The sequence below is a fragment of the Rhinolophus hipposideros genome (assembly GCF_964194185.1).
Source record: "Rhinolophus hipposideros genome assembly, chromosome: X".
In the NCBI taxonomy this organism is placed as follows: Eukaryota; Metazoa; Chordata; class Mammalia; order Chiroptera; family Rhinolophidae; genus Rhinolophus; species Rhinolophus hipposideros.
The window spans coordinates 114,889,404-114,916,253 of NC_138046.1; the positions used below are offsets into that span (position 1 = coordinate 114,889,404).

Consider the following 26,850-nt stretch of genomic DNA (forward strand, 5'->3'; position numbering starts at 1 on the left):
TTGTATTCTACAATATAAACAAGCAATTCACAGAAGAGGAAACTAATAAATGTGTAAAATGATGGTTCACTTCAGTAGTAGTCAGAGAAAGTAAAGGCCATGAAAACAATACATTCAGACTGACACATTGGCGACACTTTTAAAGCCCAATTCTAAGTGTTGGCAAGGTTGTAGAGAAGGGATAATTCTCATACACTACTCATGGGAAAATGTATTAGTTAAGATAGGCTAACTGCTATAGCAAGCAGAGCCCAAACTTTCATTGACTAAGCACAGATTATTTCTCATTCATATAACAGCCCCGTGTGGGTCCAGGTTAGTAGGGGTGACATCCAGAGATCAGAGCCAGTAGTGGCTTTGCCATCTTCAACATTGCAGTTCCTGAAGTCACCCTGAATGTTGACATCCAGCTGGTGGTCAGGAAAGAATATGGAAGATTGTTCATGGGAGAGTTTTATGGTCAAGACATGGATGCTGTGTACTTCATTCATATTCCTTTGGCTAGAACTCAAACACGTGGTTACATCTAACTGTCGGAGAATGGGAAGTGTAACGTAGCTAAATGCCTAAGAAGAAGAGAAAATTCAATTAGTGATTAGCTAGTAGTCTATGCTATAGAATCTAGGCGATAGACTGTTAATTGCTACAATCAACTTGGAAAACAATTTGGAGATATTGAAGCTATGCAGGCCCTATGACTCAGGAGGTTCGTGTCTAGATATAGGTATAGATACAGATGTAGATGTATATATGTGTGTGTGTGTGTGTGTGTGTGTATACACACATACTAATGATGTGTTCTTGCCCATTGCCCAAGGAGACATGTACAAGGCCTTTTGTTGAAGCATTGTTTGTAAAAGGGAAAAATTACCAAAAATAATTTAAATGTTCATCAGTTTGGAAACGGACAAAGAGATCTAGGCATAAATTGGAATATGAATGACCTAGACGTACATGTATCAAATTGGATAACCCTCAGAAATTTACAGTTGGGTGAAAAGAAGCAAGTTATAGAAAAATAAGTATAGTATGCTGCCAAGTAGGTAGACCTTTAAAAGCATCCCAAATAATGCTCTTGTCTTGCTTATGGACACACATATTTGTTGTAAGAATTTTTTAAGCATGAACAGGAAAGCTACGTTCCAGCCTTGGAGGAGAGTTGCAGTTCTCAAGAGTGTGGTCTTCAGATCCCTTAGGATTCCTGAGCCCTTTTCAGGGCTGACAGATGGTTGCCTGGCCCCTGGGTCGATTAGAGAAAGCGCTCAGTGGATAACACTTTTTCCTTCCTGGTATAATCCAGGGACCTGCCTTCTATCACCTCCTATCTTCAACTCCTTTTGGGTACAGCCAGGAGGAGGGCTTTTGCTGTGCCCTTTTCAGGACAGCCTTTAAATATTTTCGTGCCAGGTAGAAACGTTTGAATAATAACAAAGAAAGTCTTTGAGTCCTTCATTTACAAATAGAGAATTGTAATAACCCATTACAAAGGAGGGATTTAGAATTGTTTTAAGTTGTGCAGGGATCCAAAAGACCATCTAGTCAGATCACTTAGTCTCCTTTTACGGTTAAAGAATTCCAGATAAGAGGGAGTTGAGGGGACCTTTTTCAAGGTCATCCTTCTGGTGAGGTGACAGCCCCATGATAAGCACTCTGTCTTGTTGGAAACAGGCCAGAGGAGTGGAGATAAATACTTTAGATACACCGCATTGTGAATACCAAATAAAGTGGCATTCTCCTTACTTTGTGTGTTAAAATCGTGAAATTCTAATAGGTTATTTCTTTAAATAGTGTGAGGCAGATGTGATATTTATTTCACTCTATCACGTCTGCCTCACAAATGGGTAGGGGCAATATAACTAATGTTCACAAAATACGTTTAGAGAAGTGGTTCTTAATCAAATGGGTTATAAACCCATTTGAGAATTTGTTAACGGCTGAATGTTCTATCCTTTCCTGAGAAAAATGCTGGCACAGTATTTCTAGGAGTCTCCTGGACCTTCACATCCCTGTCCGTACCTACCCCGCCAAGACCCATCTGTGGACTCCTAACAGATTCCCTGGAGAGCCCAGATGCGGAATGACATTGATGCCTCCATGCTCAGAGGAATAAAAGTCAGTCTTATAATTAAAAATATCAAATAGTGACACCCACAAATCTCCTATTTGGGTGACAGGTTACTAGTAAAGCACGCACTGAATCCCTTGATACCGCAAGCTTTAGGTGTCAGCCAGGAGAATGCGGACAGCATCATTGTGTTTGAATGTTTTCTGTAAGTTTTCACAACACCAGGCTAAGGACGGACATTTTAGTAATTCCCACCTTATTATAGGAATTGGCGAGAGTCAAAGAATTAAAATCTCTTAAGAGAGTCGTAAAGCCATTCGCAGGTTTGATTGTAGCTAAGGGGCCCAGAACAGTTTCTATGAGTTTCAAAAGCTTTAAGTTGAGCACTGGGATCGGAAACCACGCTGGAATGGAGTGGATGCCTGCAATGCCAGGCTCCCGACCCAGTTTATTTCCCTATAAGCCATCATTTAGTCACATGAGATGGTGCAGAGGCCGAGGCCCAGGACAGCTTACAGCTTGTGCATTATTTGTAAACCCACAGGGGGAGACTCTAATAAGCAGCAATTTAGGAAATGACATCATTTGAAAGTGAGAATTGCACACCTATGATCTCCTTAGGTAAAACATGAGGCCGCTGCGTGTGAGAGCGTAAGTTTTCAACATTATTCTCTGAATGTCTGAGGTTTACCTATCAAATTATATAAAATCTATCCTTTAAGCTAATGGAAAAAGAAAGTGTTACACCATCAGTAGTCTTGATTACAGATGCAATCATTCTAAAACAAAGACTATAGTAATTTCTCTTTTAAAAAAAAATCTCAAGTCCAAGGCATTGTCCTTTTCCATCCCTTTAATATTTTAAGTGGTAGTTGCTAGAACAAAATCCCAGTACAACAAATGAATTTAACCAGTTTTTGGAGTTTTTATAATAGAATTTTCACCTATTTTTTGCTTTACCAACATGGAGGCAGTGGCGGGAGGGTGGGGGGTAATGGTGAGTAATCATGTATTTTCAACCTTTATCCTAGTCTTTTCTGGGTATTTCATTTGAATAAAACTATACTTACCTCCCTTGGAACTGAGCAAGGCAGTGACTTGCACTTAGCGATTCTCAATCCAAAGGAAAAAGAACAGGAAGGCCTTAGCTGGAGGCCTCTGACCTCTGTCTCATGGAACATAAGAAAGGGAGCAGCGGGGCTGGGGTGCTTCACAGAGGAGGGAGCATGTGAAGGAGAGGCAGTTGCAGGAAGTGCATTACAGGTGGAAGAGCGTGTGCACAGGCCCGGAAGTGTGAGAGCAGAGTGTGTAGGAAACATTAATTTGGGTTTTCTGGGGGGCTAAGGAGGGAGTGTCAGCTGATTAGGCTGGGTATGAGAGGAAGAACACTCACGTGATGAGCAATATATGACAATCTAAGGGACTTAGCTTCTATCTTGTAAGATTGGAGAATTCTGAGCAAGGCAGTGAAGTCTCAATATTCTATCTAGATCTTTCTGTTACTTCCCTTTGTGGAGAATGGATCGAAGGAACCAGTACTAGAAGCAAGGAGATCAGTAAGGAGCTATTCCAATTTTCTTGTGGGGCAGAAGTAGGGGAAGAGGGAATTTATACTCTTTGTGCCATTTTTGGTGGAAGCTGACAGCAATCATCTCTGCCCTCCAGCTAGAAATTGCAAAATGTTAAATTAGGTAGTTTGAAGCTACATTCAGCATATGTCTTTTGCCTTTATATTGCCGCAATCTTGGATGACTTCCATAGCAGCATATATATATTTTACGGTACCTAGTTCACTGTGGCTATATGAGCATTCGTACTTGTATTTGTCAGGATCCTTTCAGTTGTGACAGAAAGTCACCTCACATGGCCTTTAAATACAAAAGAGAATTTATTGCTCAAATAACAGAAAAGTCCAAGGAATTGTTCTGGATTCAGGCATGGCTGAATTCTGGAGCTCAAATGATCAAGTACGTCTCTCTTCATTGCCTGGCCCTGTTTCACTTGTAGTGTGCTTATATTCTTCTAGAGTGGTGGCCTCTGCAGAAAGAGGCCCCAGTGAAAGTCCTGACTGAGAATGGTTCTCTGTTGGTCCAGTCTGGGTCACGTGTTCATCCCTGAACTGCGCCCATATTGGCCAGGCCGGGGTCACATGTCCTTCCCTGCAGCTAGGGCCAGGGCCAAGAGGCAGACAGTGATGGGTCAGCCCCACTAGAACCACAGTGAGTCAGAGCAGGGGAAATTGTAGGCTATTACCAGACAAAGGGGCAACAGGTGCTAGACAGGCAGAGGCAACAGCATTTCCATTAGGGCGGGCATGAAGTGAAGGGCTCGAGAGGAACCATGCCCTCCAATCTGTTTTGAACCTTCCTTTTAATAGAAAGGGAAACAGGCCCAGAGAAGCTAAGTTAGTTTCCTAAGATCACATAGCTAGTAAGTGGCAGAGCAGAGATTTGAACCCAGGTGTGTCTTATAGATAGTAGGGTCCATGCCTACAACTACATCATATACTACACCTCCTGTTAGGATGGCCTTCAGGGTCCTTCTGCCCAAATAATGCCAGAGATTGAGCCTGCATTACCTACAACCCTCTCCGTTCTATTTGGAAAATTCTAAGTGTTAGGAAATTCTTATGTGAGTTGAAATCTGACTTGAGTTTAGTAGCCAAAAAAAATCAAATCCGTCTTTCAAAGGACAACCTTTCAGCTCTTTGGAGATGCCAGCTAGCTCTCCCTTAAGCCTTCTCGAAACACCCGTCTTCTTCCCCTGTTCCCATGAGACGTAGCGTTTAGTTACTTCATAGTCCTCATCACCTTCTGGGTATGTTTCAGGTAGTGAATGTCCCTTTTAAAACATGGTGCTTGTCAGTGACAAAACATGCCAGATGTGCCCTGCCAGGCTGGCAGTTCAGTGAGACTCTTGTTTCTCTTGTTCTGAAAACTACTTCAGTGAACACAGCATTGCCTCTTTGCTGTCCTTTCCCAGACTGTTGGTAGGCTGCTATTAAAACTTGCAGTCAATGTTGTACAGCTGAAATTTTTTGTACCTAAGTATTAGGGCAAGATGTGGCTGGGTCACAGGGTGGCTGCTGGGGTGGGAGGGGAGTGATTTGGAAAAGAGAGAAGAGGCTCTGTTTAAAGATTTGTTGGGGGATTGGGGGTGGGAGTGTATGTGGATAGGGAGCTGAGTCAACTTAAATGTGTGGGAATGATGCTAATAAAATTAGTTCAACAGACATTTATGAAACATGTGAGCTCAATAAGTTCTTGTTAAATTCTGTCTAGTTTCTTTCAACCTATTGTCCAAGTCCAAAAGCATTCGACTCAGCATCCAATTTGCAGCCCATACATGCCCCTCCCCTCACAGACACACACCCTCCGAAAAACAGTAGAGGTCACCATTTCAGCATCTCTGCTCTCTTCTGTTAAAATCTGCCCCATCCCCCACCCGCTTGAGAATCATCTTTGTACTGCCACCAGCCAAGAAGATTGTGTACGTGCTGTTTCTTGAGCTTGTATGATGAAGACTTTAGCTTTTATTTTTTTCATTTTTCTAGTAGATAATTATATGTTGAATATGTGTTTTTAAACTAAACACACACACACACACACACACACACACACACACACACCCCACCCTAGGGACTCATGTACCCTGTCTTCTCCGGTCACCCCCCATCACTGTACCCCCTACCCCCACTGAACTTCACTGCCCTATGCTCTGCCTTCTTCAACTTTGCCTCTGTCCTGTGAATATACTATGTGAATATACAGACTATTACTATTCTGTAATTCCCTCGTCTCTTCTGAGTCTAGCAATAAGCCATTTCCTGTGTTTGAAGCTGCTTGCTGTTTTTGTCACTTTTCTACTTTTAAAGCAAAATTGAGGTTTTACCTCCTGTTTTAATCATTCCCGAGATTCATGCCGTGCATTCCTTACTTTCTTCTTTAGGGTTTTCTGGAAAAAAAAAACTGAACAGAAGAACGTACAGAATAATAAAGCAAGCATTCTTAAAGGGAAAATTACTTGTATCAGCTATGCATAATACAAAAATATACAAATTGATAATATAGATACTTTTAGTATCTTTGAAAAGATATTTCAAACTATAAATCAGTAAAAATGTAACCTTTATTTTATATTTGTTCGTTTAATTATTTAACACCTAACTAGGCCATGACCTTGGATTAGAATGGTAAATAGAATAGACCATACCCTTTAGGAAGCTTAAAGCGTGGAAACAGTGCTTAAGATTATGCCAGACAGATACCCCATTTTCATGGATCAGAAGACTTAATATGGTTCAGATGGCATTGCTCCCCAAACTGATCTACAGATTCAATGCAGTCTATCAAGATCCCAGCTGCTTTTTTGCAGAAAATGACAAGCTGATCCTAAAATGCTTATGGAAATGCAAGGGACACAAAATGGTCAAAACAATCTTGAAAAAGAACAGCAAAGTTGGAGGACTCACACTTCCTGATTTCAAAACTTACTAGAAAGCTAACAGTAATGAAGACAGTGTAGTGTGATACTGGCATAAAGATAAATATACAGATGAACTGAACAGAACAGTCGAGCAGAATTGAGAGTTCAGAAATAAACCATTGATTTTCCACAAGGGTACCAGGACAATTAGATGGGGAAAAGACTATCTTTTCAACAAATGGTGTTGGGACAATGGGATATCCCCATGCAAATGAATGAAGTTGGACCCCTTCCTTATACTATACACAAAAATTAACCTAAATATAAGAGCTAAACCTATAAAACTCTTAAAAGAAAACATAGGAATAAATCTTCCTGACTTTGGGATAAGTGAAGCCTCCTTAATACAATATCAAAAGCACAAGCAACAAAAGGGAAAAATAGCTAAATTGGACTTCATCGAAATTAAAAACTCTTGTGCTGCAAATGATACCATCAAGAGAGTGAAAAGACAATCCACAGAATGGGAGAAAGTATTTGCAAATCATACGAGTATATATGAGACTTGATTCAAGAATACATAAAGAACTCTTACAACTCAAGATTAAAAAGATAAATAACCCAATTTAAAAATTGGAAAATGAAAAAAAAAAAAAAAAAAAAAAAAATTGGAAAATGATCTAAATAGACATTTCTCCAAAGAAGATATACAAATGATCAATAAGCACAGGAAAAGATGCCCAATAGCATAAGCTATCAAGGAAATGTACATCAAAACCATGAGATACCATTTCATACCTACTATCATAGCTGCAATCAAAAAGACAGATAACAAGTTTGAGTGAGAATAGGAAGAAACTGAAACCTTCCTACATGTAAAATGTAGGAGGGTTCCAATGTAAAATGGTATGGCTGCTTTGGAAAACAGTTTTACAATTCCTCAAAATGTTATACATACACTTGCCATACAACCCAGCAATTCCACTCCTAGGTATGTACCCAACAAAACAGAAAACACGTATCCACACAAAAACTTGTACGTGAAATGTTCACAGCAGTATTATTTATAATATCCCCAAAGTGGAAACAAACAAAATGCCCATCAACTAATGAATGGAAATACAAAATGTGATATGTCCATACAATGGAATATTTTTTGCAATAAAAAGGGATGAAGTCCTGATATACCTACAACATTGATAGACCTTGAACACATGCTCAGTGAAAGAAGCCAGTCACAAAAGACCACGTATTGTATGATTCCATTTATATGAAATGTTCAGAACAGGCAAATCTATAGAGATAGAAAGTAGTTGGCTCGGGCTGGAGGCATGGGGGTCAAAGGCAGATGGGAAGTGACTGATGATGGGTATGGGGTTTCTGTTTGGGGTGATGAAAATATTCTAAAATTGATTGTGGTAATGTTTGCATAAGTCTGTGACTATAGCAAAAACCATTGCATTGTATCCTTTAAATTGTATCTCAATAAAGCTGTTTTGAAAAAAACCAAAACAGAATGTGCCAGAAATCACAGAATACATTTTTTTCTCCATCACTATCATTTTGTCTTTTTAAAAATATCATGTAAGTGGAATCATATGGTATGTAACCTTTGAGAGTGACTTTCACTTAGTATAAAGTCTGTGAGTTTCATCCAAGTTGTGTGTGTCCGTAATTGTTCCTTTTCATTGCTGAGTAATATTTATTATAGGGGCAGACCACAGTGTGTTTATCAATTTACCCACAGAACAATATTTTAAGTGTTTCCAATTTTTGGCAGTTATGAATCGAACTGCTTTAAACATTCTCATAGAGGTCTTCATTTCTCTAGGGTAAATACCTAGGAGCAGGATTGCTGGGTTGTAGGTTAAGTGTGTGTTCAACTTTATTAGAAACTGTCAAACTGTTTTCTAGAGTGACAGCACCATTTGCATTCCCACTAGCAATGTATGAGGATTACAGTGGCTCCCCACCCATGTGAACACTTACTATTGGCCATATGTTTTATGTTCGCCATTTTAATAGATGTGTAGTAGTATGTCATCATGGTTTTAATTTGCATTTCCTTACTAGCTAATGATGTTGACCTTCTTTTTATGTGCTTATTTTTTCATCCTTAAAATGAAAAATGATGGACCTGTTGGGTGGTTCACAAAAATCAGTGGGGAGAACTCAGGTGATGCAGCGCAATCCCCCTCTAACTGGGGAAATAACTCAAAGGCAAAACCACTGGGTATCCTTACAAAAAGGGACAGTAGACCGGAGACCACAGTGAATCTCCCAGTCTTTGGTCATTTCAGTTTTCATGAGTCACATCAAAATGAAACTTCCCACATTTTCTTCCAACACAATGCATTATTTTTTATAGTCTTATAGGGAGAAGCAAGACTTGGCCCTGGCTGCTTTAACAAAATACCATAGACTGGGTGACTTAAACAACAGAAATTTATTTCTCAGTTGTAGAGGCTGGGAGGTCCGACATCAGGGCACCAGCATGGTCGCTTTCTCGTGAGAGCCCTCTTCCGGGTTGCAGACGGCTGACTTCTTGTTGCATCGTCACCTGGCAGAGGGAGAGCAAACTGGCTGGTTCTCTGACCTGTTCATATAAGGGCACTAATCACATTCATGAGGGCTCTGCTGTCCTGACCTAATCACCTCCCAAAGGCCCCACCTTGAAATACTATCACATTGGGAATTACATTTCAACATAGGAATTTTGGGGCGACATAGCCATGCCATCCATAACTGTAAGTATTCTTTTTACTGAGCGCAGTAGCACCACAATTTAACGTGGTTTGTATATGCAGTTTTGAATATGGGGATCTCCAAAACACCAAAATGCTTCTCTGCAGGTTGGAACAAGGGGTTCAGACAGTCTAGCTCTGGGTGGTAATGAACTAATCCACTTCAACAGTTAAGTCCAAACTAAAGAATCAAAGAGGTAACTTTCAGTTAACAGGGCAGTGACATTTCATAATCCAAACCACACTTGGCGCTTTGTGCAAACGATCACTGCTGTGTCATTGGAAGGCTGTTTGTTTCAGTGAACTCACGGTTGATGGGTACACCAAGAAGGGACTGAGCCCTTTCTCTGGATCTCTTGATGATTTCCTGACCTGGGGTTAGCCAACTGGCCTCAGAACAGATGAAGTGCTTATGTTATACATTGTTGATGCATAGCGTTGTTTTTTTTTAAAAAAAGAACTCTGGTAGTCCATTGTTGGAATAAGACTTGTACTCATTCAGCCATGCCTAGACTCCAGTTCTAGTTGACTTTAAAATCATTGATTTATAGTTGTTGGCTGTAGGACTGTGTCAATACACTGAATGCTGTTGCCCCTGAGAGCAGTACCTGTTGAGTTTTAGATGTTTTTAAAGAGGGCATAGATTAGTTAGAGAGGCGAATATTTAATTTCTTAGGTGGGACCATTTTAAATGATGTCAGTGTTTTTTTTTTAATCCAATAACCTTGGCAGTGTTCATTTTGAAAATACCCAACAGAGTGTTTTCATGAGCCCTCTTATTTTTGAGGAATACATTTTTTAAGCTGTCAAGCCTCTGATTGTTATAATATATTTTATTAGATATATATTTCTTTGCATATTTTCAGGCAAAATCAACAGAGTCTTTATGGGACTCTTCCTATCTTATCCATTTCATTTCTAGGTACAGAGTTTATTAGGACTGGCTTTCAAAAAAATAGCCTTATTGAGAGATAATTTACTTACCATACAATTCATCTATGTAAAGTGTACACTCTGATGGTTTTAGTGTATTCACAGAGTTGTCATCACTACAATTAACTTTAGAACATTTTCATCACCCAGAGAAAGGGGGAAAAACTGCTAGCCATCACTTTCTTCCCACTTCCAGCCCCAGACAACCACTACTCTACTTTCTATCTCTATAGTTTTGCCTGTTCTGGACATTACATAGAAATGGAATCGTACAATATTTGGTCCTTTGCGTGGCTTTTTTTACTTAGCATAGTGTTTTCAAGATTCATCCATGCTGTAGTACGCATCAGTACCTCATTCCTTTTTGTTGCTGAAGAATATTTTATTGTTTGTATAGACCACATTTTGTTTATCCATCAGTTGATGGACATTTAGGTTGTCTCTTCTTCGGGGCTGTTATGAATAATGCTGTTATGAACACTGTGTACACTTTTTGTGTGTGACGTCCTGACTTTTTAGTGGTTCGGTTGCCCTTTTAAATACCGGTGATATCATAGCTAGATAGAACCCCCGATGTCCTCTTGCTCAGCACCTCCCTTTTAGGCACATGAAGTATGTGGATTATAGACAAGGCAGCTGAGGCCCAGGTAGGGTAAGTGACTTCCCCAGGCAGACAGAGCTAGCTAGAGTGGTGGAGTGGGGCCCCGCTCGCAAGTTCAATGCTTTACCAATTGGTGTGGAAACCTGAAGGCAGAAGAAGACCTCAAGCTGGCAGTGCACAGATCTAGAAAAGTTGTGCAGGCTTTCTCTGTTTGCACTTTCTTCTGGTTGTCACTTCCAATAGTGTAATCTGCTCCGAAAGCAAAAGAACAAGTACTTCCAAGTTAAAAGGTTCCTTAGAGATTTCCTTAGTGATGTCACTTCCTGTGCAAGATGACACTGTTGATGGCAGAGCAAGGACTGGAATTACGATGTATTCATTCCTCATCCCCACCCTCGTTGTGCCCCAAGGGCAAGTATTCATTGCTCAGGAGCTGGGTGAAGAGTGGTGCTAAGTCATTTTGTGTCTATTTAATAGAATCCCGTCACAGGGCTGCTGTCCGCCAGCCATGAACAGAAGGACGCCTGGGTGCGGGATAACATCTACAGCATCCTGGCTGTGTGGGGCCTGGGCATGGCCTACCGCAAGAATGCCGACCGTGATGAAGACAAGGCCAAGGCCTACGAGTTGGAGCAGGTAATGCTGACTTGCAGCCGTGTCTTGGCCACTCAGCCCCTTTTCCTCGAATTACAGAGCCTACAAGGAAGTAGCTGTGTGTGCAGGACAGTTTGGTGCAGGTGGTACCCCCATTTCTGCTATAGAATGTTTTGGAGAGGCCCTCAGGTGGTCTCAATCTCTCATTTGTCTTTCTCTGAGATGTTTCCCTCCAAAAAATCAAAAAAGAAAAACACCAAATAGGAAAAGAAAGCATCCAAATTTCTAATTAGCTACATTTCTCTCACACATGTTCTGTGAATTTTATACATACTCATATACGAAGTTATATAAACTACGATTGTTTCTCAAAAGTCAGTACACATTCCAAAGTGTATATTCCTTTCAGAGGAGTTATGTTGAAAGGATACTTACCCAAACAGTATTGCCAGTGCTTAAAACATTTTTGGAATTTCCCTTCAAAATGCCTTTCTAGTTTGAGCCATCCCAAAGCAGTCTTACTAATTTATAGTCACCCTCTAATTTTGAACCACACTGACGTTGTCCAATTTTCGTGTCTATGTTACCATACAGCACAATGAAATCCTTCGATTATTTTCCAAAATCAGAAATCAAGATACCCAACAAAGGAAATATTTGCTGTCATTGAGTATGTAAGAAAATAACGTGTCCCTGAGCACAGGGGGTATTTTCAGAATGTTTTGAGTGATAGCATTAAAGTAGGGAACACTGACACAAAAAGTATAGTTCTCTCGGCACGAGAGCCTTTGGGATTTCTCTTTGATTCATATATTCCACAGCCAGTGGACCGTCGGGTCCAGGGAGAGTTCTTATGGCCCAGTCGGTGCTTGTTTATAGCAAACAAAGTGGGCATGAGTGACAGGCAGCCTTGACAGAGGTAGTGGGGCTAAGAGAGGAGGCCCATCTGTGGAAGCAAGGGAAGGACAGTTTGGATTCAACTAACATGCTGAGTGTGAGATGTGAAATCACCCAGTCTTGCAGATAAGGCAGGAATGGGGAGCTTTTTAAATCCCTACAACAAGCATCGAATGCTCCTTCAAGAATTTGGATAGCTGTTAAGGAAGGGAATCATTTGTTTAGTAGTATAAAAATTTGATGTCTATTTCCTTCAAACTTCCCATCTTTCTTTGGGACAAAATCAGAGTAAAGCCATGTCTGTCTGCACACACACACACACTCCCCTCTACCTCTCCTCTGTGAGCAATTTCTGATCTAGGTTAGAGTTCACTAGATTTGCTGCTCCGTGATTGACAATAGCAAGGCACGAACAGGCCACATTGTTTGATTTGTTGAGTGTGGCTCATAACTAAAGGACATATCGCCCTTGATTATGGAAAATGACAGGAAATCTTTCAGTGATCTTCAACAGGGATCCTGTTGCATTTGGGGCTTAGGCAGTAAGTCAAGTTATTCACTGTGTGAGACTGTCCCATGCATGGCAAAACACTTAGGGTCTTTGGTCCTTACTTGCTAAATGCCAGTAGCCCCCACCCTCATCATGGGGACAATAAAGATGCCTTCACTGCCACATTTCCAGATGCTTTCCCACCCTCGGGGGATGGTCATGTCACCCCCAGTTGGGAACCACTCTACCTCTTCATAATGGAAACATAACTTTTCTTTATTTGAAGGGAAGTCAAATTGGCAAATGTTTGTGATACACACTGTAGGAAATGTTAATTATAACAATGTTAGTTATACCTTATATTTGTGAGGTAACATTTTCTGCCTCAAAAGAATGTATGACATAAACCGAGATTATATTCTAGAATCCTAGGGTTTCGAGGCAGACCGATCTGAAGGACAATCCATTACAGGTTTTGCTCTGGCCATCAGCTTTCAGGGCCCTTCACTACATCCTCCCCTGCAAACCATGTACATTCTGTAAGAGGAGACGCTCGTGGCCCTGGGTGGGCACTTCTTTCAGCCAGGCTAGTTTGACCTTCAAAATATCCCATTCTCCAGCCATTTGTGAAGTAGTTTTATAGTGTTTTTAACAGGACACATTAAGACCTGTCTTTCAGTGGGCTAGAATTGTGGAGGAAATGGGAGGCCACAGAATATATTGACTAAGAGCTTAAACTCTGCAGTCAGATGGCCTGGGCTCTGTCCTTGTTCCACCTGCTGCCAGCTGGGAAACTTTAGCAATGTTGCTTCATCTTGCTCAGCCTCTGGTTTCTCATCTATAAAGTGGGTTAATAACACCCACCTCATGAAGTTGTTGCAGGAATTAGAATCCAGGTAAAGCGTTTTGTACAATGCCTGGGCATAGTGTCTGATTGTCATAGTATTATTGTTACTATTTATAATGATAATAAGAAATAGAATAATTGGTTGCAATACATATTCTTAAGAAACCTTGGTGGCTACTTGCATTTTGTAAGATCTTTTACTCAATAGTCCCGTAATGGTGTCACAAATCGCTATTTTGGCACAAAGCGGCATTACTTTGGGGCAGCCATGGTGGACTTAAATCATTCTTAGTGGAACAAAAAATAAATTACCTTGAATTGTGACATAAAGCTCCAGGGCACTAGGCTTATGCAGTTTTCTTGCTGAAATGTCAGGACTCGCTGGATTTCAGAGCCAGGAGGTGCCATCTGGTCCAACCCTTTTATTTGAGATAAGTCATTTCGTCAAGGTTTTCTTTTTTTGTGATGGAGTGGAGAGGTGGAAATAACTCGACAATCAGAATAGTTGTGTATGCTTGGGATCTGCTTCTCAGGGAAGTCTCCAGGCAGCGCTGGCTTACAGGCCGTGTGGTGAGGGTTTCATGAAGCAGGGAAGCCGACCTTATCACTGACCCCACTTTATTTCTACAGAATGTGGTGAAACTCATGCGGGGTCTTCTCCAGTGCATGATGAGACAGGTAGGCGGAAAACGACAAATGTGTTGTGGGTCATCGGAGTGGGCATTTCGTCATTTTCATGGTGACAACTGACATTCTTAAAGCATTTTGAACTTTTCTTCTCAAGATGAAGAGAAATTGGAAATATTTTGCTTACTTTCCCCTTTTAAAATGATCTTCAATACTTTTGTTACAATATAGAACCACAGACTCAAAGGACAGTTTCTCAGAATCTCTTTAAAAGAGTTACTTGTGTAAAAGGAGAACATGCCCTCTCTTTAAAAAATGAGAAAGAAAACATTGTTTTTAAACACCATTCCTAGAAAGCCATGTACTATTGTTTATTCTGTTGAGTTTGTAAAAGGGTTTCTTTTCATTTGAATGGAAATTCTTGAGTTTTGAAACTTGACATTTCTATTTACTGATATTTTCAGTGAGGGGTAAATAAAACAATTCGTTGAGCACGTACTGTATACAGAACATCATACTAGAATCTGCAACAGATACAAAGATTACTATAATACCATCCCACCCTTAATTAGCACGTGCCCGGCGGTTCTTCAAAGACACAGTTACTCTTTTCCTTTCAACATAACAGGTCCTCTTCCTTCCCTCCCTCATTGAGTGCCTACCATGTGTCATAGCTCATGCTGGCGGTACACAGACAAGGAAACCTCTTGGCTTGACCCCTCACCCTGACAGAGATTGTTAGAATCCCGCTGGGCTGGGGCATTCCTGGAGATGGCAGGAAGAATGCCCCGCACACACCCTCTGTGTGGTGCTCATTAGTGAAGAACATCCGCTGCCTTCCATCCCGCTGGCTCCCAGAGGTAGCACCTAGGAGATGGAGTCCGGGTGTGGCCTCTGCCAACCATGAACCCCTCAGCTCTGCAGAGCCGGCTTGCCTTCTCCCTCAGGTGGATAAAGTGGAGAAGTTCAAGCATACGCAGAGTACCAAGGACAGCCTGCATGCCAAGTACAACACCGCCACCTGCAGCACCGTAGTGGGCGACGACCAGTGGGGCCACCTCCAAGTGGATGCCACCTCCCTCTTCCTTCTGTTCCTGGCCCAGATGACTGCCTCTGGTGAGCCAGGGCCATTTGAGCCCATCGTACAGGGAGTGACAATCCAGAAGGGGACGGACAGGAGCAGACATTGATCAGTATTCAAAATAAGCTATTTCTGTGAAGAGAAATCACACTTCCTTATAATAGTATGTGCACTGACTCTGGCATGTGCCACCAGCCTCCTGAGCACTTGCAGGACGAGGGCTGTTGAACCAGTTCTATTAGCATCACTCTAATTGATCCTAAAACTTCCTTTCTATCACTGTCACCTGGTTACTGGACCAACCTAGATTAGACGTACCTTCAACAGTTGAAATATCTACAGACAGTGTCATGCCTCCTCTTCAAGTTTTCTTCCCCAGGACTTTATCAGTGGATAAACCACAATCAATTTAGCTGTTCCTTTATTCCTTTTTTTTTTTTTTTTTTTGGCTGCTATAACTAATGTTTCCATACCAACTTTGACCCCATACCTGTTTGCTTCCTTCTGTTAGTTAGATATCATTCGAAGGCTACTCACACATATTACCAAATTATTTTGGGAACAGTTTACTAGTTAAAAGTCCCCACAGTGATTAAGACTACACATCTTACCATAGCCATACCAGCTTCAAGAATTCATACTTAAAAAATACATGCATTTCCACAACCAACTAAACATCCAAAGACCCAAACAAAAATCCAGCTCTCTTGGTCACTGCCTGCTTTAGCATGTAGGTGCAAGCCCCCTGGGTAGGTCCTGGGAGTTGGTCTTTCCAGGGGGTGAAGGCCATCTCCTGAAGTTGGGGGCTTTACTTTCCCTATGTACCCTTGGAGTAAAGTATCTACCCTTTGGCTCATTCAAGGATAAAGACAGTGGTTGCCCTGGGCTAAAATCCTTGTTTTGTTGGAAGCTTCTCTGCAAATCCAACATGTACCAGAAGGCCCACACCTTCTCTTTCAATCATTTCTGCTCATAGGCACAGACACAAAAAGTGGAGCCTGCCCTTTCTCCTTCCCTCCCTTCCTTCTGAGATTAGATATTAAGTGTTACAACTTACTTCAGACTTAATTTTTGATGTTCTAGTAAGAAAAATGAAAATCGGGGTAAAATGATTTCTTTCCTAAGGTGATATTTGTAATTAGCACCTCTCTCTTCACAGCATAACTTCATTATTTGTTTTTCTTTACTAGGTTTACGTATTATTTTCACCCTGGATGAGGTGGCCTTCATCCAGAATCTTGTTTTTTACATAGAAGCTGCATATAAAGTCGCTGTAAGTATCAACCTTGTTACTTTTTCAGTTGTCAAAAAGAATAAACATCATGTACTTCTCCGAGGGCCAGGCTGTTTGACCAGATTAGCATGATTAGAGCTGTAAGACTATGTCGCCTCCATACACAAAGGGCACGTTTTTGTCCTGGGACAGTTGCAGAGTTCATGTTTTTCGAATGCAGCACATGCTCTGTTTGAATCCATTATGCTTAGTTTAAATAAGCCCCTAAAATGTTCTGTGGCAGGTACATAAACTGGCCTGAATCAGGGTGAAGGCAGCAGTATCAGGGTCTCGGTGGAAGCTGCAGTGCCTTGGGGCTCACCCCAGGCGGCCCATAGGTAGAGGGGCTGGAGCCAGATGTGTGCCCCAGGCCAGGTGTGTGCTGGTGCAAATGTATATAAACCCCAGCTCCTCTGAGCTTCTGTCTGGTGTGGAGGGTAGAGACTCACTCACTTCTAGAGAACAACTAAACTGTGCAAAGCGGACTATAAGGGTGTTAAGGAAAGGGTAGAGTTTGGTTTAGGAAAGAAAAAAAAACCACTGTGGAGTAAAGCAAGTGTCAGCAAACTTTTTCTGTGAAGGGCCAGAGGGTAAATATTTGCAGCCTTGTGTTCCCAACGGTCTCTGTTGCTGCTACTCAACTCTGCCATGGTAGCACGAAAGCAGCCATAGACGACACATAAACACGTGAGCTTGGCTGTATCTCAAATAGACTTTATTTACAAAAACAGGTGGAAAACTAGATTGGGTCCAAGGGCCATAGTTTGCCGCCACCCCCCCCCCACCCCCATCCCGGGTCTAAAGTAGTGATTTTCAACCAAGGGCAATCTTCCCCTCCGAGGCTCCCTTTGGCAATGTCTGGAGACTATTTGGTTGTCACCCTGGGAAGGGTGCTACTGACATCTAGAGGGTGGAGACCAGGGACTCCCCTGAACATCCTACCTGCACAGGACAGTCCCCACAGCAGTGAATATCAATAGTGCCAAGGCTGACAAATCCTGGCCTAGGGAAACTTGAGAAGTCTTTGTGGAAAAGGTGGGACTTTAGTTGGACCTTGGATGAGTAGAGTTAGATAAGCAGAAAGGAGAAAAAAGGGTGAGTGAATAGCACGAGCAGTCACAGAGCCAGGAGCAGGCTGTGTGTGTGTATGTGTGGGGAGTGCCCCTTGGGGAAAGGGGGTGCCGAGTGAAGGAGTAAACTTAGGGTAAAAGTTGAGTATTGGAGCATGTTAGAAAATAAAGCCAATTTGTGGGTGTGCAGGGAGTGGAGGCCAGATAATGGAGGTCTGACCATCCAGAGAGAGCTTTGAATGAGATCCACTAGGGATGGATAAACAGTTTATCACTTTAGTTTCTTAAGCAGGGGAGTGAGCCGATCAGAGTAGTTTTTGAGGGTGAGTCACTTAGCTCCAGGGTTAGAGTGAAGATGGTTGGCGCATGGAAAGACCCAGATGTGAGGAATACTGAAGGAAAAAGGAGTCTTGGGTCGCGGCTACAAGGCCAGCACAGCCAGGGGAGAGTCTAAAGTCACTCTAGTATGTCCAAGTCTAAATTTCCACATTTCGAAAATGTTTGTCTTTGGAGACCAAATAATAAATACTGAAATTTTGCCATTGGTCCTGTTCTTGTTGGTTTATACTCTTTCAATAGTGCATGTAGCATTATTTCAAAACAGCATCCACTGCTTAGGTTTCTTATGAGAAAATATGAATTATAGAAGTTAGGTATGTATGCATCAAGTCTCCTACGTGGACAGTATTCTAAGCCAATTTATATTAATCAGTTTAAAATAACAGGGAAGTTCAGTGTTCTGTGCCTCTTTTTGACTTTGGCTCCCGTTACTTGCTGAACATTGTTTTTTCCCCAAGAGGTAATGCTAGAAATAGATATTAAATTATTTTAAGTGGTTTGGTTGGCTTCAATTATTTTATAACCCATTTGTTAAAGTTTCTTTATTTCATCTTACAATTTAATATAAGTTCAAAGGAATTCACTAAATAGAGGGGCAGCGTTTTGTTTGATTTGAAGATAAATAATTTTGTTCTCTACAAATCAAGAGTTTGTTACGAGTTAGTATTTTTTAGGAATAAGAAAATTGAGAGCACTTTGCATGCATTTTTGGTTCCACCTGAAGATTTACTTCCAAAACTCTGCACAGAGGTCGAATGAAATGCAGTTGAGGCGGAACACAGCCTGAGTGTGTAAAGCCATGAATTTGGTAGTCTTCGAGAAGAGATATTTCTGTTCCATTATGCCTGTCATAACATAAAGGAATCATTTTTCCATAGCACTTCTCAAGTACCTCTTTCTCCTGCTCTGATTACTACTTTCTTCTCCCACAGGATTATGGAATGTGGGAACGTGGCGATAAAACTAATCAGGGCATTCCAGAATTGAATGCAAGCTCTGTAGGAATGGCCAAGGTGACGTCTCATCCTCTTTGTTCTTCCTTCTGTGCATTTTTACTGCTTTGATTTGATTCTCATTAGAAGTTTGGATTTAATCTGATTAGTATATTTTTCAAAAGTCAACAGCAAGCATGAAATTCAAGTGGCACACGTACCCCAGCCAACTGAAATTATATGTAAAGAATGTAGGTTTCCTACACTGAAATCTGCATGTGCCTGACAATAAGTGTGCTCCCTCCTCATTTTCCATTGTTATCACCCACAGGTCTAAGCTTTTGCTGTTGTCTAAGAAGCTGGATGTATGATGTCCAGTCTTCTTTTCTGGGTCATAAAGAGGGCTGAAGAATATAACCACTTTTTAGGGCAGAGCTCACAAGTTCAAAAGTCTGTAGGGTCAGGTGAGTAACATTTAAACAAGTGAAGCTGGCAAGATAGAAAAATAAAGACAAAATACTGAGAACACTGGGAACTCTCTAAACATATTCCAATTCAAAGTCATTTTAAAAACTTCTTCAGGCCAAAGAAAACACACCTGGGTTGCAGATTCAATCTGCCTGCCACCGGTTTACATCATTTGCCCTAGACATTGAGCATGCTTCCTTTCCTCCCGCCTTCTCAAGACTGAAGTGTGCTTTTGGACAGAGTAAAGACTCCAGAGCTAGAATTTTTAAAGCAACAATAAATATGCTCTGCTGAGGTCAACTGACAGAAAACATACTTAATACTAAAAGAATTAATTTTCTTAAGTGCCAGATATGCTAATGTTAGGAGTTAACCGCTGAAATAAGTGAAAGAAAAGCCAGCCATGAATTTAATGACTCCTCACAACACACAAAGTTACGAGCCTGTTAATATTTCATTTTTTGGCAGAATACTCATTCCGTTTGGGGAAATGTTTTTCTATTTTCTCTTCCTTGTTCCTGCAATGAGCAGCAACATACAGGAAAGCTCTGATCTACTGAAAATAAGGATAGAATGGACTCTTTTAGTTGGATTTTAACGTGTTTCATCACCTTTGGGAAAACATGTCCCCTAGATTGTTTAATGGAAAAGGAATACTAGATATGGGCGTGTATGTTCGCTAGGAAGAAAAAGCAATTAAGACCTGTGTTTGTAGGCAGCACTTGAGGCAATTGATGAACTGGATCTTTTTGGAGCCCATGGAGGACGCAAGTCAGTGATCCATGTCCTGCCCGACGAGGTTGAACACTGCCAGGTAACAACTCAGCCTCTTGCGTTCCAGAGAGCACGAAAGGAGACCCGTGGGGGGAAGACCTGGGCTCCAGTTCAGGTTCCTCCCCTTTCTAGCTTGGTAGTGCTTGGCTTTGTTGAGCTTTAGTCCCCTCATCCATACAGTAGGCATATTGGGACCTTCCCCTGCTGTTGCACAAGGTGGTCCTAAGGATAAGAGTAAATCAACTTAGTTTATCAGAGCACTTTGCAAGCCAGAAAGTATCATGTAAATGTAAGCCACAGCAGTGTTGTGGATATGCTGTCAGCAATCAAGGCACCTTGTTTTGCTGAAGGCAAAATCTGTTTCATTTGTTTTGAGCACGTAGGTGGTTTTCTCTAAGGTTTATTTCGCGATGCCCCAAAATTGAATGACTAACAAGCGTTAGTTCACTTGGGGAAGGGAGTGGGAACGGGTGGGATGTGTAGTGGTGGAGAGATGAGATGGGGGAAAACGGCAAATTAGAACCTCCATGAAATGCAGATCAGAGAAAAGAGTAATTTGATGCAGATCTGGGAACTCCATTAAGCAGACAGTAGGTCACCAATTAACTGGTTAATCGTCAAACTCTTACTTAGTGAGGACCCAGTGTGTGCTGAGGCTGTGGGGGTCAGGTCCATAAAAACTTACAAGCAGAGAGCTTCCGGTGGGAGTGCGTGTTTCCAGGCAGAGAGAGCCTAGGGAAGCATGACTAGTTAAAGAACCAGGATTGGGGGGATGGTGGGGTCTATTAGCTATAGACAATGAAGCTTTATTCTGAAGCTGAAGGCTTCATCCCATTTTATCCCACTCTCTAGTTCATTCCATTTCCTCCCCTAAATAGTCCTTAATGGGGAATCTGCTATGTCTTGGAGTATGGTTTAATAGAGGCAAGCTGGTGTGCCTCTAATAGATGTGTAGTCTAGTGGAAATTGTGTCATCCTGTAGCCAGCTGGGCCTGGCTGGGAGTCCTAGCTCTATCGCAAACTAGCTGCATGCCTGTAGATGTAAGTCTGTGTATTCAAAGTCTTAGAGTCGTCATGCGTGAATTGGATTTAGTACCCGAATTCCTTCTTCATATGGAAGATTTAATAAGCTTACGTTTGCAGGGGTCTAGCCTCATGTCTGTACATGTTAAATCTCAGGGTTAACGCCTTCCCTTCCCAACATTTCCTTATAATCTCAACTTTTTTTATTTTAGAGTGCCTAATCCAACCACCTTATAATCGAAGCCATATTATAGTGCCTCTGACTAACCCATTCTCTCTAGGACTGAAGTAACTCCATTGTTTACCGGCTTGCCTGAGTGTTCTTGCAGTCTTCTGCATTTAACTCTTTCTTTAAGTGGTTTCTGGTTCAGGTAGCCCAGCTGGTTGCATTCCACAGAAGCCAGACATTTCTTTGTGCTGGCCCTCTATGTGTGTTCTTCTCTATCTCTATCTTCATCGCCAGTACACCCTAGCCTGCTGACACAGGGAGCCCCTAGTTCCTCCTCTGCATGTCCTGAAGGCCCAGCAAAGTCAACAGGAGACTTAGAAGGAAGGGAGAAGCAGTTCTCAGTGTGGGCTCCAAGCAGTACTGTGCCCTCCCCAACCTCCTACTCTCCCCCAAGGAACAGGAATCATTGGCTGGGTGGACGAGGTTACCCATAGGGGCCACGTTGGTAGGATAAAGCTCTAATCAAAATTGGCAAACTCATTTGAATGTTCCCTTGGGCTAAAGTCATGGTCTCTAGATACGTACTGTATGTGATTCTTAGTGCTTCCCAGGGTAAAGCCACCTCTGTTTTTCATTCAGTCTATTCTGCTTTCCATGCTGCCAAGAGCATCGACGTCCAAAGAGATTGACGCTGGACTTCTTTCCATTATTTCTTTCCCGGCCTTTGCAGTGGAAGATATGAACCTTGTGAATGTGACCAAAAATGAAATTATTTCCAAGCTCCAGGTAAGCATGTGTCACGCCGGTGCTGTTCTGCCCTATGTCCAGTGCCACTGTCACATCATGACATGGAGCAACTCACGCAGGCCTCAGTTCTCCTTGAGGTCAGTGGCTTGGTTTATCTAAGTGGGCTCACAGAGTGAGGTACCCAAAGCTGAGTCTCCAGGTGAGCAAACGCAGTCTCCGAGTGATCGAGTGGCTTGGTTCTCTTCCTAAGTAGCAGAGCTTGAGCCCAAGCAGTCATTTTTGAACCCCCATTCATACCACGCCTATATCTCTAAGGCAGAGCTTCTTAACCCTTTAGAGATCACAGACACACTCCTTTGAAAATCTCTTAAAAGCTATGGAGTCCTTGCCAGGAAAAAAAAAAAACGCACATGTCCCACTAGCCTCAAACTTGACCCACAATTTCAGGGGCCTTGTTGATCCCACAGTTAAGTGGAGGTTAGAACAAAATCCCTGCTCTGAGTAACTGTGTCACAATGATACATTACACCAAAGTAAGAATGTTATTAAATATTCCAGCCAATTGGATTTATTGGTAAAATATTCAAAGAATGTAAGTTTCCTAAGCCAAAATCCGCATGTTTATGTTCCTACTTAGATTCAGTGAAAAATGCTTGTAGCCTTTGGAAATAGGGGTTAAAGTGTCTCCAGTCATATCCCTCAAAAGAAGGTGGCTGTCTCGGTCAGGGTTCAGTGGAGAAAAAGGAAGCTCTTTAGATAGTCGAAGAGGATGGGGAGTTAATGCAGAGAATGAAATGTATAAAGGTCTAGGCTGGGCCTCCCACGACTCGCAAAACAGTACACGGTTGGCCCCACAGCCAGTGCTAGAGCAGCTCCCACACACTTAAGAAACTAAAGGATGGTCATCCAGAGCTGCGATCCAGCTTCCCAGAGCCCTGCCACTGCCCTTCTTTCCTGACACCCAGGAAGCTGGAGAGAAACACTGGAGCCTGCAGCAGGAAAAGCAGCAGTGACAGCCCTAAGCTGCAGGAAGCCCCACCTGCCTCCCTGCCCAGGCTTGCGGAATGCAGGCTCTTTTGCATGAAGAGCCTAAGTGTGAGGAGTCTGGAATGTCCTTTCCGCTTTCTAGTCTTTCGGGTAGAAGCCGTCCAAGCCAAGCATCTGCCTCGGTGGCTTCTCCAAGCAGTGAGGGTCTTTTTGCATCTTTGCATGATACAGCGAATGAGGAGGAAAAGCTGGTCACACACTGAGCCCTCAGTAATTCCTCTCGCACCTCTAATATTCTAATGTAATGTTTTGGCATCTCCTCCCAAGCACTGATCAAACCTGAATTTATTTTGCTTATTATTTAAAAATAACTTTTTGTACTGATAGCAAAGGGCAGTTGGTACATATTTCATTACCAAAACTTTCATGGGAAAGGGGACAAAGGGTTGACTGGAATTAAAATCAAAAGGCAAAGAAATTCTTATGATTCCATCACATGTACTTATTTTTCTTTCTCGTTTTAGGGGCGTTATGGATGTTGTCGCTTCCTTCGAGATGGTTATAAAACACCAAGAGAGGTTGTATTTAAACATTGTTTCTTATGGTTCCTTAACTGCTTCATATCTAAGTTGCCACTGTAGTGTTCTCCGTCTATTGGTTATAATTACGTTAGAATGTTGGAACGGGAAGTTTTCATTTTGCACTCAGCAAGCCTGGAGTTATGCAGTAGAATAGCAAGATCATCAGGAGGACAGCAAGCTGGTGGTTTAAAACCAGCCTGTAGACAAGGACAAACAGTTCTGCAGCACACACGGTTTTTTAAGTCCCAATCATGGCCACCTCCATGGGTTTCTTTGCCACAGTGACCGATATAATGATATTAATAAAACAGTCTGCCAAGCACTGTGAGAGGCAAATTGCTATTTATTTGTTAGCAATATAGGAGGCTTAATATAATAAACTACCAAGGAATGTACATTTCTGATTTACTTTTCTGAAATTTTACCATGGAAAACTCACAAAAATAGCATCTCCCCATTAGAGCAGAGTCCTAATCCGACCAACCTCCAAGCTGCTTGAATCAGACAAGCGAGGAAAACCCAGTGAGGGACCATGGTGTTCTGTATGTAATTTCACATCACTTTTTCGAAGGTTTCTGTTTCATTCCAGGACCCAAACCGACTACATTATGACCCTGCTGAACTCAAGCTCTTTGAAAACATTGAATGTGAATGGCCTGTGTTCTGGACGTATTTCATAATAGATGGGGTCTTCAATAGTGATGCCGTTCAGGTGAGAGAATGCTGGGTGCTGTGTTGATAAAAGCAGAAGCTGCCAAGCTTTCTGAAGGCTTAGACCCAGAAGTGGGCAAAGTGTCACTTCTGTTGCGTTCTGTTTAAAGGGCCATCCCCCATTCAAGGGGAGGCGACCATACAAAGGCATGAGTGCTAGAAGCTGGGTTTGTGAGAGACCACCAAACGGTCTACCACAGAAAGGTTCTGTTGTTGCTCTTGTTCTTTTCACACCAGCGGGTGGTTTTGCTGTCTTTAGCTCCAGTTTAAGGGCACTCTCACCTAATGTCTTATCCACTGTAACAGCCTCCTAACTGGTCGCCCAGCATCCTGCCTCCCTCCCTGCTGTTTTTCCACACCTTGCCACAGTGAGCTTATCAAAAGGCACATTACATTATGCTAGTGCTTTGTTTAAAGGCTTCCTGATCGCTTTGGGGATAAAATACAAGGTCTTCCCATGTTTTGTAGGGTCCTATAAGATCTGGCCCTTGTTTACATCACTGTAGCCCAATTTCTTATTACTTAACTTCCTTTCTTGAGTTCTGTGATTCAAGCACAATGATACCTGTTTAATCCCTTGAACAGGTCACTGTCTCTCCCTCCTCTCAAATGCCCAGGACATGCTTTCCACCCCCAACTTCCCCTCCCTCCTTCATTTGATTCATTGTAAGTGCCTCTTCTTTCAGAAAGCCTTCTCTGACTCTGAAAGTTGGGTCAGGTGCCCCTTTTATATGCCCCACAGCTCTTATAACAGCATGGTACCTAGAACTGTATTTAATCTCCCCCTTATCTGTCAAAGGACCCTGATAGAGAGACCTGTGCCTAGTACATAGTGTTTGTTAATGCAACATTTATTTGTTCAAAACAGATTTCTTTAGCATTTGCTACCATGTATGCTTTGGTGAGCAGAGCAGACCTGTCTTCGTGAAGTTCATGTGAATGACTAACAAACAAGCTCAACACTGTTTTAACCACTTTTTTAACCTGTTCAAATCACATGTTGGAGTGGGGTGAACAATCTAAGATTTATTTTAGTTTTTGAAAGCTGCCTCTGCTCAGGAATGCCAAGGGGCTCAAGAAATGGCAGCAAGCTTGACATGTAACTGTTCCCCCACTGTTGATTCTTACTCTTAGGCTTTAGCGATGATCTTGGGTCTTAGGTTTTCTGTCTTTCTATCCCAGAACTGAAATATCTCAAAAGGATTGAGTTGGAATTTCAATTGCACAGGCTTGACAATGATCAGAAACAAACAAACAAGCTAAGGAGACATAAAAGACTGCCTAGGACCTTATTATCTAGGTCTTACAAAATTTACTATCCTTACGCCTATGCTATCTCTTCCACTTGCTGCCCAATGACATTTTTTAAAATGATGCACGCCTGCTCATGGTTTGCAGTCCATAAATTTCAAAAGAAAAGAAAATGAGATCTGAAAGGCATTTGACTAAGCTCTCCAAAGATGAAATGTGCTAAATAGCTAGGTGGCTGATTAAGGGGTTGTTGTTGTTTTTTCTTTCCTCTTTTCCCTTTGAATACACAGGTGTTTATCACTGCCTTTTTAATTTAATGGCAATATTTACATCAACAGCTTTCATTATATTGAATAGCACATGCTAAGAATAGGGGTACATGGATCATAGTACATATACTTCCTTTTCCTCATCAGATTCGTTCAGCAAATATTTCTTGAGCAATAAATGTTTGAATGAGGACCTTTTAAGTGGAAAACTACCGATAGGTGGAAATGGGACATGCTGCTTAAGATCTGGCCTCCATTCCAAGAAGCTTATAGTCTAGCTGGTGAGAGAAAATTTAAATATGTGAGAAGAGGGAACTATTGAAGTCACGAGTTAAAGACAACACAGAAAAGACCAGTTGTGTTTCACTCCTCCTAACGTTTGCTGTCAGCAAGAGTCCCAGTTCCTCTTGCCCTCCTTGAAGGTATTTGTGCATTTCTTGGCCCTGTGTTCTATTTCTACTCTGTTTGCCAAGAGAGCTCTTTTTCTATGTGGCATTGCCGTTACAGCATTAAGGGCCCCTCTTTCACACCAGGGGGGAATGGGCTATTTTCCAGGTCCAAGAATACCGAGAGGCCCTGGAGGGAATATTAATCAGGGGCAAGAACGGGATCCACCTGGTGCCAGAACTCTACGCCATCCCGCCTAACAAGGTAACCAGGCGCTGCTTATGGGGAACAAAGTGAGATGGTGCTTGGTCTTTGGTATTTTTCATCCCCCATCCAGACCTAACACTTTTTCTCCAGGAGAAGTGGTTTGTAAGGCCTTCAGTAGTATTCCTGTCTGTCACAGAAGTTATGGCTTTGGAGCCATGCTTGACCAGGGGCGCCCAAGGGAGACGTCAATTGAGCACCTTCAGAGGATGGATACCTGTCCCTACCTGAGCCCAAGGCCACGTGAGCCCTGAAAAGCACAAAACACTGTTGGGCACCACGTTCTCACATATTTCCACAG

At 42.0% G+C, this 26,850-nt stretch overlaps 1 protein-coding gene across 18 annotated transcripts in view; it reads left to right on the forward strand.

The window, feature by feature from the left end:
* The window catches only part of PHKA2 (phosphorylase kinase regulatory subunit alpha 2), a 72,150-nt gene that overhangs the window by 9,149 nt on the left and 36,151 nt on the right, over positions 1-26,850 (forward strand). For 17 of the 18 annotated variants that reach the window (XR_013992993.1, XR_013992994.1, XM_081043870.1 and 14 more), the window contains 10 exons: positions 11,246-11,404; positions 14,227-14,274; positions 15,171-15,339; positions 16,495-16,577; positions 18,919-18,999; positions 20,102-20,200; positions 21,992-22,138; positions 23,611-23,664; positions 24,257-24,379; positions 26,454-26,549. Coding sequence is in view for 16 of the 18 variants with exons in the window: in XM_081043870.1 (XP_080899996.1) it covers positions 11,246-11,404; positions 14,227-14,274; positions 15,171-15,339; positions 16,495-16,577; positions 18,919-18,999; positions 20,102-20,200; positions 21,992-22,138; positions 23,611-23,664; positions 24,257-24,379; positions 26,454-26,549 (1,059 nt within the window). In the remaining 2 variants the exon portion in view is untranslated. Of the gene's footprint in view, positions 1-11,245; positions 11,405-14,226; positions 14,275-15,170; positions 15,340-16,494; positions 16,578-18,918; positions 19,000-20,101; positions 20,201-21,991; positions 22,139-23,610; positions 23,665-24,256; positions 24,380-26,453; positions 26,550-26,850 lie in introns of those variants that run through there. The other variant, XM_081043876.1, reaches the window with a different exon arrangement.